Here is a 19,339-nt window from a genome sequence, read left to right on the forward strand (position 1 = left end):
ACTAAAGTGGAAAAATCTATGGTAATTTATCATTAAAGAGAATCTCTCTTATACACACGCATGCGCACCTTCATTTTGGGATCACCCCTAGGCTCAAAACGTTAAAGACTTTTTCACTTCCCGAGCATTAAACTAATACATTTGTCTGTGGTCTACACCACCTGTCTATATATACATATATATATATAGGAAGAATTCACAAAAAAAACAAAAGCCGAAGACAGGTGGTGTATATCACAGACAGATGTATTAATTTAATGCTCGGGAAGTGAAAAAGTCTTTAACGTTTTGAGCCTAGTGGTGATCCCAAAATGAAGGTGCGCGTGCGTGTGTATAAGAGAGATGTATGTGTGTGTGGAAGAGGGCTGGTGACCTTGCATATATACATATATATATGCACACACATCTATGGGCATATACAGAAATGCATTCACCAAATGTATACACACCTAAACATGTATGTACATGTTTATATGACACTATGTACCTATATATTTAATATATCTATCTATCTATATATATATATATATATATATAATTACCAAAATAATATATATATATGTATTATATATGTATATATCTGTATGTATGTATAAAGTAAAGAATGGAACTGGTAAATACTGATGAGCCAATAGTGTATATATATTTCAGTAAATTTATTGTGCCATCTTTACCTAAATTCAACATATATACACCCCACATATATATGTATACACATATGTATGCAATAGATGTATGCTGCTTTCATACCTACACATGCATTCAAATATGTGGAGGCAAGAGGGAATATACCCAAATATCATATTTATACATAAAGGACAAGTGGGGGAGTTATGAAGGGATAGAGTTCAAGTGCGGGTGCTATGGGGGAGAGAGAATGGGGAAAAAGGATTTCAAAGAGGCAGACTGCTTTTAATCTCTACAAGAATCTACTGCAGTGCACTCAATATTATATGGAACTTAATAAAATATTTTGGTAATATTCAATCACATCAGATGCAGCACGGATTTTTGTCAGTGAACAGGTTGCGGTCTTAAAGCGACGAAAATATTTTGACAAATTAAACTTAAATGTTGAAGTGAATCGAACGGCTTTTGTGTGTTTCTTAAATGGCTTACGAACACCTTCCACGCTGCAATTGTTTTCGTTTCAGCACACGATCTCAGCAATTATTATTAATGCTATTAGAAATATAAACTAAAAACTTTAGTGATAACACCTCCTCCCCTAAACACACACACGTGTGTGTGTGTATAAATATATGTATATATATATTTATATATATATATATATATATATTATATATATATATAATATATATATATATATACACACACACACATACACATACAGGAGAATTTGTTTGGGGATTTGATAATCCACATGAATCTAAAAAACATGTAGTTGTTCTTAAATAGATTTATTCACATACCAAACTAGTTTCGGCAATTTTTTGATTATCAATGGTGCAAATATGAAAAAAAAAAAGGTTTAGGAAAGTTAAAAGTTACAAATTAAAAACTGGACCATGTTTAAGAGATTTCAATGAGTTTCACAGGAATAGATAGTAATATCAATGTAAATGCTCAGCAAAGATCATAAGAAATGTACATCATTGTAAGTTCAGTTGTATTGAGGTTTTACAAAATAAGTATGGAAAAAAGAGGAAAAGGTGGAGACAAAGAAAAACAGTTTTTATGTACAATTTCTGCTGCCTGTAGTTATTTTTTTACGATTTCAGTCTCACTCCATTGGTCTCTTCACCTTTCACACCATGTTGGTGTTGGAAGTACTTTGGGTTTGAATCTTAGCATGTATGTGTTTTTATGGAAAGGGATCTAATTTTTGATTAGTTATATTGATGACATCTTATTCTTTTTCATGTGGGTGTTTTGGTAAATTCTAGTACATATATATAATAATATAATAATAATAATGATAATTGTGTACAGTGCTCAGGTGCACTACAACTCATCTAAAGTGTATATATAATCAGGTGTAGTTTCGGCGGATTTTGGAAAGCATGAGGGCCTTAAAGGATGCAGTGTCATGGCAGTCAACAACTGATGCAGGCAGTTTATTCCATGCTTCAGCAACTCTGAGCGTGAAAAAATGTTTCCGAAAGTCATGGGAGCTGTGTTGTTTTCTGACTTTGTAGGCATGTCCACGTGTGTTAGACACATGGAGATCAAAAAGGTGTTCAGTGTTGTTGTTGGTGAGGTGGTTGATAACTTTGTGGGTGTTTACCAAGTCTGTCGCCAGACGCCGGAGCTTCAGTGAATCCATGCCCAGGGAAACAAGGCGCTCAGAATATGGTAGGTGTCTGATGGAGGGTATGCATTTGGTTGCACGTCTCTGGACAGATTCCAGGAGGTCAATGTTCTGAGCAAGATAGGGGTTCCAAACTGATGATGCGAATTCCAAGTGTGGTCGTACCATAGCTGTATATAGTTTTAAATAGATGGCTGGAGAGCGGCTAACAAAAGTCTTGCTGAGTGATGCCAAGACACCCTCGGCCTTCTTGACAATTTTAGAGATATGCTTTGTCCAACGCAAATCACTACTGACAGTGATGCCTAGGTCACGCTCGCAAGAGGATTTCTTGATATCAGTGTTGTGGAGGGAGTATGTAGGCACAAGGTTTTTTCTCCCAAAATGCATGGTGGTACACTTGTCCACAGCCAGTTTTAGTTGCCAGTCTGTGATCCATTGCTGCATTGTGTCTAGGTCTGATTGCAGGAAAGAGTTGTAGACATCAGGATCTGTCCTCTTGATTTCAAGGTACAGCTTGATGTCGTCTGCATATTTCAATACTGTGGCATTCTTTAAAGTGGCATCTATGTCATTAATGTATGCCACAAACAAGAGGGGACCAAGGACAGATCCCTGTGGCACACCCGATGACATCTCATATGGTGTAGAATGCTGTCCTAGAACTGTGACTACCTCCTTTCGGCTGAGAATGAAGGATTTCAACCAGTTAAAAAGGTCATCCCTCACACCAATTGCAGAGAGTTTCACCATAAGCCTTTTGTGTGGCACAGAGTTGAAAGCCTTAGCAAAGTCAAGGTAGACAACATCCACCCGTGAGCCACTGTCAGTGATCTGAGTAATGTCCTCAAGGAACTCGACAAGCTGATCACTGCAGCTGGAGTTAGGGACAAATCCATATTGTGAGGGTCGGATGAGACTGTGAGAGCTCCAGAAGTTCCAGAGTGTTTCTCTGACACACGATTCCATCAGTTTTGCAATACAGCTAGTGAGACTGACTGGGCGATAGTTGACATGCCTTATTACAATGCAGTAACTATACATCTAGGAAACAGCTGTTCTTAAAAACAGAAGTATTTACAAGTCTTAATAATAATAATAATAATAATAATAATAATAATACTTACAACGACAACGACCATAATTTCTTTTATTTGCCACCAGGATGAAGAATGAGGGGTACAATATAAAGACGGACATAAAGTGTAGGGGTTTACATATAATGGAATGATAAGATAGAAAGTATACGCAGTATACATTAGAAGAAGGGAAGTATACATAGTATACAACACTAGAAAAAGATGGGGTAAAAAGTGATAGTGATGGGGTCCTCCTGATACAGGAGGACCTCTAGGGATAATCAAGGAACATCACCATCCAAGATCATCTTGAATACCAGGGACAAGAGCCCTCTCCAACTTCTTTCTTCCAACTCATAGGTCTACACTGAGAGTGGTACCAGCCACTCTTGCCATTTTTGCAACTTTCACCCACCTTTTCATAAATTCACTTGCGGACAACACCTCCCTCTACACCCTCACTTTCCTTTTCAAGTGAAACTTGAAAAAAATTGATGGGTACTTTACCAAGAGGAAAGTTTCTGTCCTCATTCCTTTCAGCCTCGTCCACCAGATAACTACTTTCACTACAGCCACCAATCAAAGGAAAACTGCCTTGCCAGCCCAATTAAAGAAGGATGGTGGGACAATCATTGTTATGGATTCAGCTGACTGATGGATCTGTCCTACATGTGACAGCAGTTGTTCGACATAGCACCACAAGACAACAATGCCCAGACACTGAAAGAATGCATGCAAAACAGTTTTGTCACTCTGCAAGCACCTTGGACAAGCCTGTCTGACAGTACATCCATGCCTGTAGAGTTTATCTCGAAACGGTAGCGCCCCCCCCCCCCCCAGTAACACTACCAGGCCAAAGACACCTGGAAATTATCCATAATAGTCCCCAATTAGAAAGTCCTCCAGAATAGACTTGCAGTTTGTTTTTGCCTATGCCTAGGGTCTCCCCAAGGACGTCGTCATTCTTACCCACTACTAATCCTCTGTAAATATCTAAAGTAGAACCTCCATCAATCCTATTGCCTGACTTGTAGAGAACACTGACATATACATACATATATATATATATATATATATATATACACAAATATATATACACATACATATATATATATACAAATATATATATACATATATACATATACAAATATATATATACATATATACATATTCTTTTATGTGTTTCAGTCCAATGACTGGGACCATGCTGGAGTACTGCCATTGTGATCATCTTTCCACTATCCACCTTTGTCAGAGCAGCTTCTGGTGAAGGATGGAGTTCGATGCTACTGCCCTCTTTTGTGTTTCTTCCTTAAATATTGGCTTATCTGGGATCTCGGTGAGCCAGATGTCAAGTTCACATTTGAAAACGTCAACATCCACTCCATGGAGGCTCCTCAGATGCTTCGGCAGACAGTTAAACAGCTGTGGACACTGGAAACCCAAGCTATTGCAGTAAATTGTCGTTGCCTGAGATGAAGCAGTCGGCACAGTGGAGAGAGCACAGTAACGTCCTGTTTGTGGTCTGGTATAGCTTTTTATTCCAAAGTTTGGTACCAGTCCTGCCAGTATCTTCCATATATATATCACTGCATACCTCTCCTGCCTTCGTTCCGGGGAATAGAGTCATAGCTCTTTCAATGTGTCCCAGTAGCTCAGTCGTTCCATTGATGCTATTTTCTTTGTGTAATGTTGTTGGACTGCTTCAAGCTCTGCTATCATCCTTTTTGCAGTTTTATTTGGATTAAATGACCTGCATCTTCAGAGCATATCATCTGAATGCAGTTGGCCTGCCGTTCATGTTTGTGAGTATCACTAACTACCAATCTGTTGTTTTACTGTCTTTATCCCAGTGTGACCAATGAGACACAGTGCATTTTATTGTATGTAAAATTAAGTTATATAATTAGGTGAAATTCAATAAGATGATATTCTAGGCTTGAAAACAGAAAAGGGAAGAAGAGAAAGAAACTGAGACGTAAGTCATATTTCATTATATAATGAGATAACTTTATTGCTAATGATAATTTCATTTCCAGTGATATGTGAAAATGAATAACAATGGTAAAAGTATAAAAATGTAAACCTCTTAAAGATTACAAGCTTAAGTGTCTTCTGGAAATGGTTTACAAGTAAAATATATGTATGATGAAAAGTATGTAATTAACAATGTGTAATGAAAAAATTTTAATTATTCATATATCTGAAAATATAAAATCTAACCAATTCATAAAAATAAATGTTGGATCTTTGTGGTTTTCATCACTGTTTACAATTTTGTTCCAGTTGTTTTCAAATTTGGTATATATATTAAGTTTTGTATACTAATTATGAAAACGAAATTTATTTTCCCATTAAATCAATAATTAAAAAGTTATTAGTCTTTAAAATTTGCAAAATTTAGGTATTTTAGCCAGAAGCGAGTATTTACATATCACCGTAGTAAAAATCTGTCTCCATAGCAATCAAAGATGCTGTGCACGTGCAGGAGTATGACCAACAAACTGAGAGTACCTGGGAATCTTTCAAACATGGAAACAAATGTCAGTGTGGAACACACTGTTCCATGGTTGACTCTTTGTGAATTTATGTTGAGAAGGAAATATGAGAAAGATAATTCATTTTATAAAATCCAAGAGTGTAATACAAACTATCGTATTTGAGTTTTTAAACTAATAAATGCCTGTTTTAAACAATGTTTTGACTGCTATTTCTAGCAACTCCTGTTGGTTTGGTCACAGCTTTTAAATATCTAATTTGCTCACAAATCTTTTAATGTTTTTCACTGTTGTTTTCTGATTAGCTGAAAATTCTGAAAATTATCAAACTGAACACCTGTAACATTTTTGCAAAATTTTTCTGAAATAAATGAACAACAAATTTGGATTCAGTGTCAAAAATTACATCTATATGATACATTAAAAATATTTTTTTAAATAATTGTAAACAGTAACGAAAGCCACAAAGATCCTAAATGCTCAATGAATATCAATGAAATACATTTCCATAGGATGATAGTAAACATAAATGTAGCTCTGTTGTTATGCATAATTTTTTCCAAACAATTGAGTTCATACCTGTTCATAGCCAAATCTAACTTCCCTACATATATTGTTTGTGTATGAAGAAAAATGTGAATCTAACTAGTTTTAGCAATTAATACCACGAATCCATCTTGCTTTCAACATGGAATATTAAAAAACAGAAACATATTTAATGATTTCAAAACCTGTATGATGATAATAAATTTTATAAAGATATAAATGTTTATTTATTTTATAAGAATCAATATCTTAATATTTACAAAAATAAATGCATCAAAAAATGTTTATAGCACCAATCATCATTATTTAACATCCTTTGCCCATGCTGGCATGGGTTTAACAGTTTGACTGGGCTGGCACCGGTATCTGCTAATGACTGCAATTTTGCTCGGCTTCATGGATCTTTTCAAGCACGGCATAATGTCAAATGGTCATTGCCTCCATGAGGCCAAAGCTCAGCCACTTTGCCTCCATGAGGCTCAATACTTGAAAGGAACTTGGCCACCTCACTTCTGTGAGGCCCAACACTTGAAAGGAACTCAGCCACTTTGCCTCCATGAGGCCCAGGAGCTCAGCCACTTTACCTCCATAAGGCCAAATGCTTGAAAGGAACTCAGTCACTTTACCTCCATCAGTCCAACATTCGAAAGGAACTCAACCACTTTGCCTCTGATTCAAAGGCTGATTATTTTACGTGCCACCAACACAGGTGTACTTGGCTTGACAGGTCCTCTTAAGCAGAGTACATCACCAAACATCTCACTCACCAGTCATTGCCTCTGTGAGATTCAAAGTTCAAAGGTCATGCTTCACCACCTCATCCCATATCTTCCTGAGTCCACCTCTACCACAGGTTCCCTCCACAGTTAGAAGCACTTCTTTACACAACTGTCCTCGTCCATACATATCACATGACCATACCAGCATAGTCGTCTCTCTTGCACAACACATCCGATTCCTCTTATGCCTAACTTTCCTCTCAAGATGCTTACACTCTGTCAAACATGCACACTGACATTGCACATCCAGCAAAGCATACTAGCTTCATTTCTCTCAAGCCTACGCATGTCTTCGGCTGTTATAGCCCATGTTTCACTGCCATACAGCATAGCTGTTCACACACAGACATCAAACACTCTACCTTTCACTCTGAGAGAGAAGCCATTTGTTGCCAGTAGGGGTAGGAGCTCTCTGAACTTTGCCCAGCCTAATCTTATTCTCATAGCCACACTCTTGGAACAATCACCTCCACTAATATATATGTATATATACAATACAAATTCTGGAGAGAATCGGGTACTTGAATGATATGCATTAGGTAGGTTGAGTTAACCTGTAAACACCACTTTTAGTTGATTAAATATCCAGTAGGATATTCAGGTTGTGCACACAGGGAAAACCACCCCTGTGTATTTAGTGCCTAGGAGCTGGTCCAAAGCACACATTGTGTTGATCATACATTGTTTGGTATACTTTAGGATGCCTGATGTGTCATGAATCCCTATGGTATATAAATAAATAACAGAAAATAGATAAATGTCAGTTCCTTACAGCTGCTTCTAACACATTTTTTGTAGCAGGATTAGTACATTACATCATAGCAAAAAAACTGTTTCCATCAGATGATACATAGAATTTCAAAACAATATAAAAACATTCAGGAATGCAGTGGGAACACGCCTATTGGCCAGCCGAAGCTGACCACGAATGGGAGAAGAACAAAGCAGGCAGTAATGACCATTAAAAGGTTGGAAATATAGAAAGGATTTAGTTAGTGAGTAGGGGTAATATGATATTTATAGTCAACATCACTTGTTAGATAGACGATCACGGGCAGAGGATGGAAGCTGGAGTTAGCTAGACTGGTTCCTTGTCAAAGACTAGAGATGACGTGTAGGTAATTACATATGTATTTTCATGTTATTCATTGTACCATCCGTTTGTGGCCGTTGCCAGCTTTGCCTGGCCCCCATGCCGGTGGCACGTAAAAAGCACCATCCGTTCGTGGCCGTTGCCAGCGCCGCCCCGACTGGCCTCATGCTGGTGGCATGTAAAAAGCACCATCTGTCCGTGGCCGTTGCCAGCCTCGCCTGGCCCCGTGCCAGTGGCACATAAAAAGCACCATCCGTCCGTGGCACGTAAAAAGCACCCACTACACTCACGGAGTGGTTGGCGTTAAGAAGGGCATCCAGCCGTAGAAACACTGTCAGATCAGACTGGGCCTGATGCAGCCTTCTGGCTTAACAGACCCCAGTTGAACCATCCAACCCATGCTAGCATGGAAAGCGGACGCTAAATGATGATGATGATGATTAGGAATGAGAATAGCAAGAATTGAACCCAAGACAAGGTAACTAAAGGCAATTAAGTATCAGATAGGAGTGCAGCATACTGTTGTTAAAGATTAAAGCTCAAAGAGAAGAGGGGAGAGATACAGTTCAGAATTTATGGAGTTATATGGGGGATAGTGGTTATGGTGGTGGAGGGTTGGATTGGAACTCATGATAAATTCTAATAATTGCAGATTGGTAGTGTCTTGTGCTATTGTTTTTATCTGATAAAGAAATATAGAAGTAGGATGTTAATATAAAGGTAATATAAAGGTGATAAACAAACATGCTTGTAATAAGATGTGTGTGCCTGAAGTGAAATTATTATTGGTATAGTTGTTATAAATAGTGTGTAAGGAAATAACAGGTATCACCTGTCATTTCAATTATGGAATTTGAAGAATAAGAAAATTACTTAATATATATCACCTAATACAGAAAGAAGAGGGTACACCAGATCAGGTATCATAATAAGCTACAGGGTTTGCAGTTATCTATTAATTAACTTTTTAATTTGTTTTATAAGTGTCGTGAATATTATTAGTTAATTAGAATGTATAAGTCACTACTGTTCGTTCATTATAATGTGCAGCACTCAGTATAAGGATTACTTATGGTTTTAGTGGACTTGGAAAATTAACTAAGGTGTATAGGCTGCTATTCTATAGGTTAGATACAATCAGATACCACAAATACATAATACTAGGTAAAAACTAGTAATAAGATTTGTTCCCTCATTATCACATACTATTCAAATATTATCAGAGTATATGGAGTAATTAGAGATAGAAAGTGTTGGAAAGGAGAAAAGGAGAAGACTAGTTAGAAGACCCATACAAAGCATTGAGAAAGATAGTGGGACTGAGGTTGTTTTGTCCTCAACTAAAAACTAGAAGAGAGGCTAAGTGATGCCCCTAAAATATTTGAAGGTACAGGTTACTTTATGGATATTTTATGGTACAAGATACATGAAAGATGAAGGTCCAATCTGACTCCAGTACTTATCCTCTTTGTAAGCCTGATACTTACTGAACTATAAATACACACAAACACATATCTGAAATAACTGTAAGCCTATAATAAATAAATAAATCTATTATTTCTGTCCATTTCATATATACAGGATGTGCCTTAAAGAATTCACGGTTATTTAAATAAATTTATTTTACTAAATTTAGTTTGAAATTGCACAAAAATGATTAAAATGTGCTGTTCAACATTCAATTGTTCATGTGCACACCTTTGTTTGTATACATTCAGCAAGTAAAACGTTTCAGTATGACAGCTAACATGGAAAGTGAGACTGTAGCTCTGAAAAAAGCAGATTATAGCACCAAAGATGTGGCTTCAAAGGTTGGTGTTGACCCAACATTATCTATATATTTCTTTATTGCCCACAAGGGGCTAAACATTGAGGGGACAAACAAAGACAGACAAAGGGATTAAGTCGAATACATAGACTCCAGTGCATAACTGGTACTTAATTTATCGACCCCGAAAGTATGAAAGGCAAAGTCGACCTCGGCAGAATTTGAACCCAGAACGTAACGGCAGACGAAATACCGCTAAGCATTTTGCCCAGTGCGCTAACGTGTCTGCCAGCTCACCGCCTAAGACTATCTATAATGTCATGAAATGCTACAGTGAGACAAGTTCAATCAACAGCAAGCCCATTCCTGGTTGAAAATGATCCATAAGGACTGTTGTGGAGTGAACTGACACCCACGCAAGTGACTGTCAGTGGAATGGATGAGTTTTATAAATAAGATGAGCCAGTAGATAGTTGAGGTCGAACTGTGGGAGCGTTAGTCTCATTGATTCTGTGTTGGAGTATTGGATTGTTGTTGTGCGAATGGTTACAGGCACAAGAGTGGCTGTGTGGTAAGTAGCTTGCTTACCAACCACATGGTTCCAGATTCAGTTCCACTGCGTGAGACCTTGGGCAGATGCCTTCCACTATAGCCTCAGGCTGACCAAAGCCTTGTGAGTGGATTTGGTAGACAGAAACTGAAAGAAGCCCATCGTATATATGTATGTGTGTGTGTATGTTTGTGTGTCTGTGTTTGTCCCTCCCAAACATCGCTTGACAACCGATGCTGGTGTGTTTACATCCCCGTAACTTAGCGGTTCGGCAAAAGATACCGATAGAATGAGTACTAGGCTGACAAAGAATAAGTCCTGGGGTCGATTTCCTCAACTAAAGGCGGTGCTCCAGCATGGCCACAGTCAAATGACTGAAACAAGTAAAAGAGTAAAGAGAGAAAGGCTTCTTTCAGTTTTCCTCTAGCAAATCCATTCAGAAGGCTGTGGACAGCCTGGGGCTACAGTAGAAGACACTTGCCCAAGGTGCCATGCTGTGGGACTGAACTCAGAACCATGTGGTTGGGAAGCAAACTTCTTACCTACAGAGCCATATCTGCACCTCCAACAAAAATATAATTAACAAAAAAAGAAAAAGAAAACTAATTAAAACAAAAATATCTACTTAAAAACCAAAGTCTATTTAAAAACATCAACTAAATAGAAAACAAGCAAAAATTTAATGAATGAAAAGAAATTGAAACAATTCCCACCTTAAACATTTTCTAAGGAATTTCTCTTCTTATAAATTCAGATATGTTTCTGTCCATAATCTCAAGGAAAATATCAAAATTGAGAATTAATAGACTTCACCATGTGTCACAAGTTCATCTTCAGAAAAATAGAAGATTGCAGTGAAAATGAATGAGTATTTAAAATAAATGCTATCAAAATAGAAAGACAAATATTATGATAAAAGATTTTTTTACAAAACATTAATTAATCATTCTTAAATTTAAAAGAACTGTTGTATATAGTTAAATGATTGAAAAAAATTATGTTAATGTAATATTGGTTTTGAATTTTGGCACAAGACCAATGATTTGGGTGGAGAGGTGAGTTGTGCTTAACTGGTACTTATTTTATTAACCCCAAAAGGATGACAGGCAATGTTGACCTCAGCAGAATTTGAAGAGAGCATGTAAAAATGGATCAAATGTTGCTAAGAATTCTGCTTGGTGTGTTTAGCTTAACTGATATCCTCACTGTTTGTGTCCCTGAAACTGGAACATGGATGAGTAGCTCTGTGGTCAGTGACTAGACCTTAGAAGGTCTAGAGCCAAAGACCTGGAACAGTGAATGGTGGCCTCTTTTAAAACCTGGGGTAGGCTCAAATGAAGCATCTTATCCGAAGGCTGTGATTGGTTGGCTTACACACTGGCACGATTGGTAGTACTCAGGCGAGGGGGCACGGCCGCGACTTGTAGTTTTGTAGGCAGATCGCAGTTGCATTGCGTGCTAATGATCTTTCCACAGGTTCACCTACGGAAACCTTGTTACGGCTTTTACTTCTTCTGGGTGACTGGCACAGGCTTGCCGCTGGCAGCCCCTACCTATACTAGCCACAGTTGTCATCTTTCGGGAATTTACGGGATGGACCACATCGCTGTATCGACCGTGTCTGGTTGGCTTACACACTGGCACAAAATAAGTCGAAAGACAAACTACGCCAAATGCCAACCAATCAGAGCAGTGGACACAACAGGGTCAAACTAGCCAAAGATGGTTGTAATCTACCATGAGATTATTCCTAATAAAGTATTTCTCTCTCAAACAGTGAGGATATCAGTTACGCTACATGTGCTAACAATCCTGCCTGCTCATCACCTTGATATATAGTAATATTAAAATGACAAACTTCAATAGAACTCATAAAATCATATTTGAACAGTTGTTAGAGAATTAGATATGTTCAAATAAAAATTTGAATAATTATCGTCATCGAGTTTCAGAGTTTGTAAATAATTGCTGTCAGGCGCAGGAGTGGCTGAGTGGTAAGTAGCTTGCTTACCAACCACTTGGTTCCAGGTTCAGTCCCACTGCGTGGCACCTTGGGCAAGTATCTTCTGCTATAGCCTCGGGCCGACCAATGCCTTGTAAGTGGATTTGGTAGACGGAAACTGAAAGAAGCCTGTCGTATATATGTATATGTATATATGTGTGTGTGTGTGTTTGTCCCCCTAGCATTGCTTGACAGCCGATGCTGGTGTGTTTACGTCCCCGTCACTTAGCGGTTCGGCAAAAGAGACCGATAGAATAAGTACTGGGCTTACAAAGAATAAGTCCCGGGCTCGATTTGCTCGACTAAAGGCGGTGCTCCAGCATGGCCGCAGTCAAATGACTGAAACAAGTAAAAGATAAAGATAAAGTACAAATGCAAACACCTGCAGTGGACTGGGAGCCAGTGACACACTCCATATGAATAGTGAGGAATTGGTTTATGACCAACGACCAATGAAACTGCCGGCATCAGTTGTTAGTCGTCGGAGCACTGCATCCTTCAAAACTTCCATGCTTCCTGAGATTCACCAACACTACGCCTGATTTTCTACCCTCCATACATATGCAAGCATGTATCTGACTCGTATAGTGTTCACTTCCCAGACGTTTATACATTAAGGCACATGCTTTATACGCACTTTTGACAAGTTGTGGTGCACCTGAGCACTGTATACAATAATTTCATTATTATTATTATATGAAGGAAAAAAATTATTAATTCACAAGGAATAAATACGGATACACCTAACACGTAAGACTATACACAAAAACACACATATACAAATATGAATGCATGTGTATGGGAAGATAACTTTTTCCTTCGTATATTTGTTTGTTCTTATTCATATTTGATTATCTCCCCTGCGCCAGGCAATTTTTGAGTCATAGACTCTTTTGAATTACCCAAATATGTTCATTCTGTGTTCGTTGTGATGGTCGACTTTTGGCGATCTTTCGATACAAGTACCATAACTGCCAATTATAAACCCACGTGAGTTTATTTACATTTCTGAAGAAAAAAGAAACCCTTTTCCCCTAACCCTAACCCCACATATATATAAAAAAAAACTTTACGCAAAGTGAAGATCATCACTTTGCGTAAAGTTTTTTTTTTTTGAATGAACATATTTGGGTAATTCAAAAGAGTCTATGACTCAAAAATTGCCTGGCGCAGGGGAGATAATCAAATATGAATAAGAACAAACAAATATACGAAGGAAAAAGTTATCTTCCCATACACATGCATTCATGTTTGTATATGTGTGTTTTTGTGTATAGTCTTACGTGTTAGGTGTATCCGTATTTATTCCTTGTGAATTAATAATTTTTTTCCTTCATATAATAATAATGAAATTATTGTATACAGTGCTCAGGTGCACCACAACTTGTCAAAAGTGCGTATAAAGCATGTGCCTTAATGTACAAACGTCTGGGAAGTGAACACTGTACGAGTCAGATACATGCTTGCATATGTATGGAGGGTAGAAAATCAGGCGTAGTGTTGGTGAATGATCTTCAAATATAAACAGACGTGGCAATTATGGTACTTGTACCGAAAGAAACCCAAATATAGTTTTGTTAATTAGCTAGAAGCTTCTTGTAATATATTTTTTCGTTTTCAATATAAATATGTATTTTCTATGGCTTTTTTCTGTTAGTGAACGTGTTGTTTATATCCTCTAGACACACGTGTTTTTATTTACATTATGTTTCGTCTCGATCTTTTACTATTATTTAAAATATATCCGTTAGACTTTTTAAGTTATAAATTTTTGCACAAGTAGACTTGCATACCTTATTATTATTTTTCCCCTTTACAACTTGTTTGTAAATATCCGGTTTAATTTTTCCCTATTATCCCCACCCGTTTTTCCTTATTTAATTTTATTAATAACCTTTTTGATGTTCTTCCTAAAATTCTTCTCACTGATGAGAATGACAATGCATAACTTTAATTATAATTATTATAATTTTTCTTACATATTTGCATTGTCTTTTGAAACGTGCCTATGTATTAAATTCAATTTTGATTTTAACATATTTTCTCAATTTTTATATTTTATATGATCTTTATACATATAACGAATTTTTTCAATTATATACATATATATATATATATATATATATATATATATAGACTTTTGGAGATATGCTGTGATTGAGAAGACTTGGCAACTAAAGTGAGATCACAACCATGCATGTCCAGCCTTGTTAAGAATACCCCTGATGTGTCGGGCGATATGCTATGCTTGAGAAGACCTGTTGAATCAAGTAAAATCAGTATCGTAGCTGGACCAGGTGCCCCCTGACAGGCTCCCGTGCTGGTGGCATGTAAAAAGCACCATCCAAACTTAGTTGATGCCAGGTCTGCCTGACTAGCTCCCATGCCAGTGGCATGTAAAAAGCACCAACCAAATGTGGCCGATGCCAATACCTCCAGACTGGCTCCCGTGCCAGTGGCACGTAAAAAGCACCATCCGAACGTGGTCAATGCCAAGTCCACCTGACCTGGCTCCTGTGCCATTGGAACATAAAAGCACCAACCAATCGTGACTGATACCAGTACGCATTGACTGGCTTCTGTACTGGTGGTACATAAAAGGCACCATCTGAACGTGACCGATGCCAGGCTGTCCTGACTGGCTCCTGTGACAGTGGCAGATAAAAAGCACCCACTACACTCTCGGAGTGGTTATTAGGAAGGGGCATCTAGCTGTAGAAACTTTGCCAGATCAGATTGGAGCCTGGTGCAGCTGCTGGCTGTCCAGACCTCAGTCAAACTGTCCAACCCATGCCAGCATGGAAAACAGACGTTAATCGATGATGATGATGGTATATATATATATACATATACAGGCATGGACATGTAATGTGAGTGTGTGTATATATACATATGTAATTGTATATATATATATATATATATAAGTTCAGCAAAAATTTAGATTCAAACGAATATGGTACTTAATTTAGATGCACCAGAATTTTGTATGGTGTTATCCATAAAAATTTGTGGGGTGATTATAATCAAAATAAGCAACAAGAATGACTCCGGTAATTTAGTACAATTGTTTCGCACTTAAATCTGTTGTAATACTTACAACATTTAATAAAATGATGCAGTGCGAAACAATTGTACCAAATTACCGGAGTTATTCTTGTTGCTTATTTTGATTATATATATATATATATATATATCATGATTCAGACACATACATATGTACATATTCAGAGATTAGAGAGAATTGGTAGCATATTTTATATCCCCATGAAGAAGAAATATGTATAGCATAATTTGAATAGATGTTAAACGACGATGATGATGAAACCCTGCCCCTTTTTCACATTTTATACAATGAGAAATGTGCAGTGTTTTTTGCTACATACTTTGGATTTACAGAGTACTTAATTTCATTTAACTAGTTAATTTAACTAATTAATATTCCGTTGCTTGATTGATAGCTGGTGAATATTACCGGAATTCATCCTGAGTACTCTATTATATTTCTTTACTACCCACAAGGGGCTAAACATAGAGGGGACAAACAAGGACAGACAAAGAGATTAAGTCGATTACATCGACCCTAGTGGGTAACTGGTACTTAATTTATCGACCCCGAAAGGATGAAAGGCAAAGTCGACCTCAGCGGAATTTGAACCCAGAGTGTAACGGCAGACGAAATACAGCTACGCATTTTGCCTGACATGCGTTTCTGCCAGCTCGCCGCCTTCCTGAGTACTCTATTAGCCAAATACATGTTAGAGTTAATTGCCAGGATCATTGAGATCCTCAATTTTACACACACACACACACACACGATTACTAGCCACTGGGGACAACAAATGCCTTTTCCCTGAGTTATTGTATGATGTTTGCAATGCTCTGAAACATGTGGCTTGAATGCAGAGGATTTGAGTAGACTGGAAAGAAATGAAGCAAGCATGTTTTGTTGGGTGTACATGGAAGACATAGAGCAAATGTGCTGAGAGAAAAACTGGGCACAAGATGAATCAAATATAGAATATAGGTAAGAAGACTGCATTGATGTCACCAGCTTTTCCCTGACACAACTTATATTTTCTCACTATCTGGAATTATTTCTCTTATTAGTCATCCTTCATTCTTTACACTGCCCTCTCCATCCATATTTTACACTGATCACCATTCTGAGCCACCACGTTACTCCCTCTATTTAGCGACATATCCATAGAAAAGTTGGCTTTGGAGCAATTTGAACTGAGAAGAAATAGATGCAAGGCAGTTTTTTCTGATGCTCTAATGATGCTGTCAGATTAATTATAATTAAGCGTTTCATTTGCATGAATTGATGAATTCAAATTTTCCTCTAACTCTAGAGGAGCCAACAGAAAACTGCATTATCACAAGAAAATCCTATTCAGGGTCATTAAGAGTTAATTAATTTACAACTTAAGAGTCTTCAATAAGCCAGAATAAAACTGTCTTAATTTTGGAAACTTTGCTCATAAAAATATAATTATTTCTCTCTCTAACATGTCAATGAAATAGGCAAAAGTATAAAATAAGTTCTTTGGTTTTTAAAGTTAAATGTGGATTTTGTTGTTTTTTGTTTCTATAAGAGAAGGAAAAATGCAGAACATCAGGTAAGAGAAGAAAAGAGGTAGAGTGAAAAGGTAAAAGAAAAGCAGGAAGGATCCAGGATGAGATATAAAAATATAAAAATGGAACCAAATCTTTGTTGAAACAAACGAATCCAACCTGTGAATCTTTTAAGCAATTGTGTCATTGTCTACATTTATCTGTTCAAACATGTAACTTATAGGGATGGAATAAATACTATGTTCACATCCATCGACAAGAAACTTTTCAGTGTAATCAGGCATTTCATTTAAAGACTCCATTTTCTTGGGGCAAATATATTTGTCTTCAAACCAATAGGAACTATTTTCTTCAAATGTGGCAGCATTCTTGATTGTGTTTGTCAAAGAGTTAAATTTATGATTGAGTTTATTACTTTTGACAAGAATAGCGAGATCTTGATCCACCCCTGTTCTATGGATTTGTTGAATAAGCAAGTTCAATTCTTTTGTAAGAGTGTAACACTTAACTGAAGGAAATTCACTGCTGATACCAGAGTTTGGTGCCTGAGGAAACTTACAAATGATAAGTTTTTTGCTTGCTTTAAGTTCCTTGAGAAGGGAAACTGTCAAAAGTGCTGAGTTATCCTCTTTTAAAAAATTTATGTAATCTTGGTTGCTTTTCCACGCCTGAATTCTTTTGTGAAGAGCTTTGGAGTAAACAAGAATTATAAAATCAGACTTTTGAATTTCCAAACTCAGTCTTAATGGATCACCACCTTTCACTAGCCGAGCAGCAACTTCTAGTTTACATTTACTCTTATTCATGAACGATATAAACTTATCAATGGCTTCACAGTGGTAAGAATGGTCCTCTGTATAAAATATCAGCCCTCTTTTCTCTTGGACTGTTCCTGAAAATATAAATTCAAACAATCAATAATAAAATATCAACAATATACTAGAATTAAGGGACTGAATTTCTTTAACTAAATACAAGATCAATAGAACTAATCACACAATTTACACAGCTCCAGAAAAATATAATTCCCAAACCAGCCACAATTAAACTTCAGCTCACAAAAGTGAGATTTCAAAATAGACATTATCATCCACAGAGGAATGGAAGCTGCTATGTGGTCACTTGACATGCAAGAACTTTAAAACTTGATTAAAATCTGATATCAGTTGTTGAAACAAAAGGTTATTGAATTTCTAGAGAAATAGTTCATTCCTAATAATAATAACTCTAAGCCATGTTCAAAGACACTTCACTTTACTAACCTAGTCACCTACTTCTTAAATTGATCTTTTTATGTGTTTCAGTTATTGGACTGTGGCCATGCTGGGGCAGTGCCTTGAATGGTTTTAGTCAAACTAATTATTTTTTAAGTCTGGTACTTATTCTATTGGTCTCTTTTGCCACACTGCTATATTACTGGGATATAGACAAACCAACACCAGTTTTCAAGAAATGGAGGGGAACAAAGACACACACACACACACTTACACAGTTTCCATCTTCCAAATGTACTCAGAAGGTCTTGGCTGGCCAAAGGCTACAGTAGAAGACATGATGTCACACAGTAGGACGGAATCCAAGCTCACATTAGTCTCACGTTCACACACACATAAATAATAATAAGACAGACTGTAAACTTCCATTCATCAGAGAATTTAGGCTGTTTTATTTCACTGAACATTTCTATGAATCTGTTTTAGTCCACCTAACTCTAATAAGTATTTAATAAACCAATATCACAATTAGTTATATAGTATTACTATTACTGTCATGATTATTACAACCTCTGTTGATATATAATTATTATTTTGTTAATCATTATTGCTAATATAATCCTATCGCTGTTATAACTCCTGCCACCAAGCACTTCTATTAAGATTTGAACAACCACAAACCCTATTAATCATTCACTCTCTACACATTCTTACAACCTTTGTCTATCTTTCTTCATCTTTCTGTTTCCATGCTTTCTTCTATAATACTGAAGCAAGTCAAAAGTTTTGCAATATTTACTGCTGAGTGGTGTCCTCGCGTCCAGGTCAACGACCAAAGTCCTGAGCCACCTACATGTAGGGTCAAGACTACAGCTTCCAGTGACATCTTCCACCTGCCGCTTTCGCCCCTTTCCCGTCACTACAGGGCTTTTAGGATGGCTGGTCACAGAACATGGACATGTC

At 37.1% G+C, this 19,339-nt stretch overlaps 1 protein-coding gene across 1 annotated transcript in view; it reads right to left on the minus strand.

The window, feature by feature from the left end:
• Positions 1-16,645: 16,645 nt before the first annotated feature.
• LOC115217573 overlaps positions 16,646-19,339 on the minus strand; it is a 37,159-nt gene continuing 34,465 nt past the window's right edge. The window contains exon 10 of the mRNA XM_029787314.2: positions 16,646-18,054. Within this exon, the coding sequence (XP_029643174.1) occupies positions 17,333-18,054 (722 nt within the window). The 3' untranslated portion in view covers positions 16,646-17,332. The remainder of the gene's footprint in view (positions 18,055-19,339) is intronic.

This window comes from Octopus sinensis, linkage group LG11 (assembly GCF_006345805.1).
Source record: "Octopus sinensis linkage group LG11, ASM634580v1, whole genome shotgun sequence".
Classification (NCBI taxonomy): domain Eukaryota; kingdom Metazoa; phylum Mollusca; class Cephalopoda; order Octopoda; family Octopodidae; genus Octopus; species Octopus sinensis.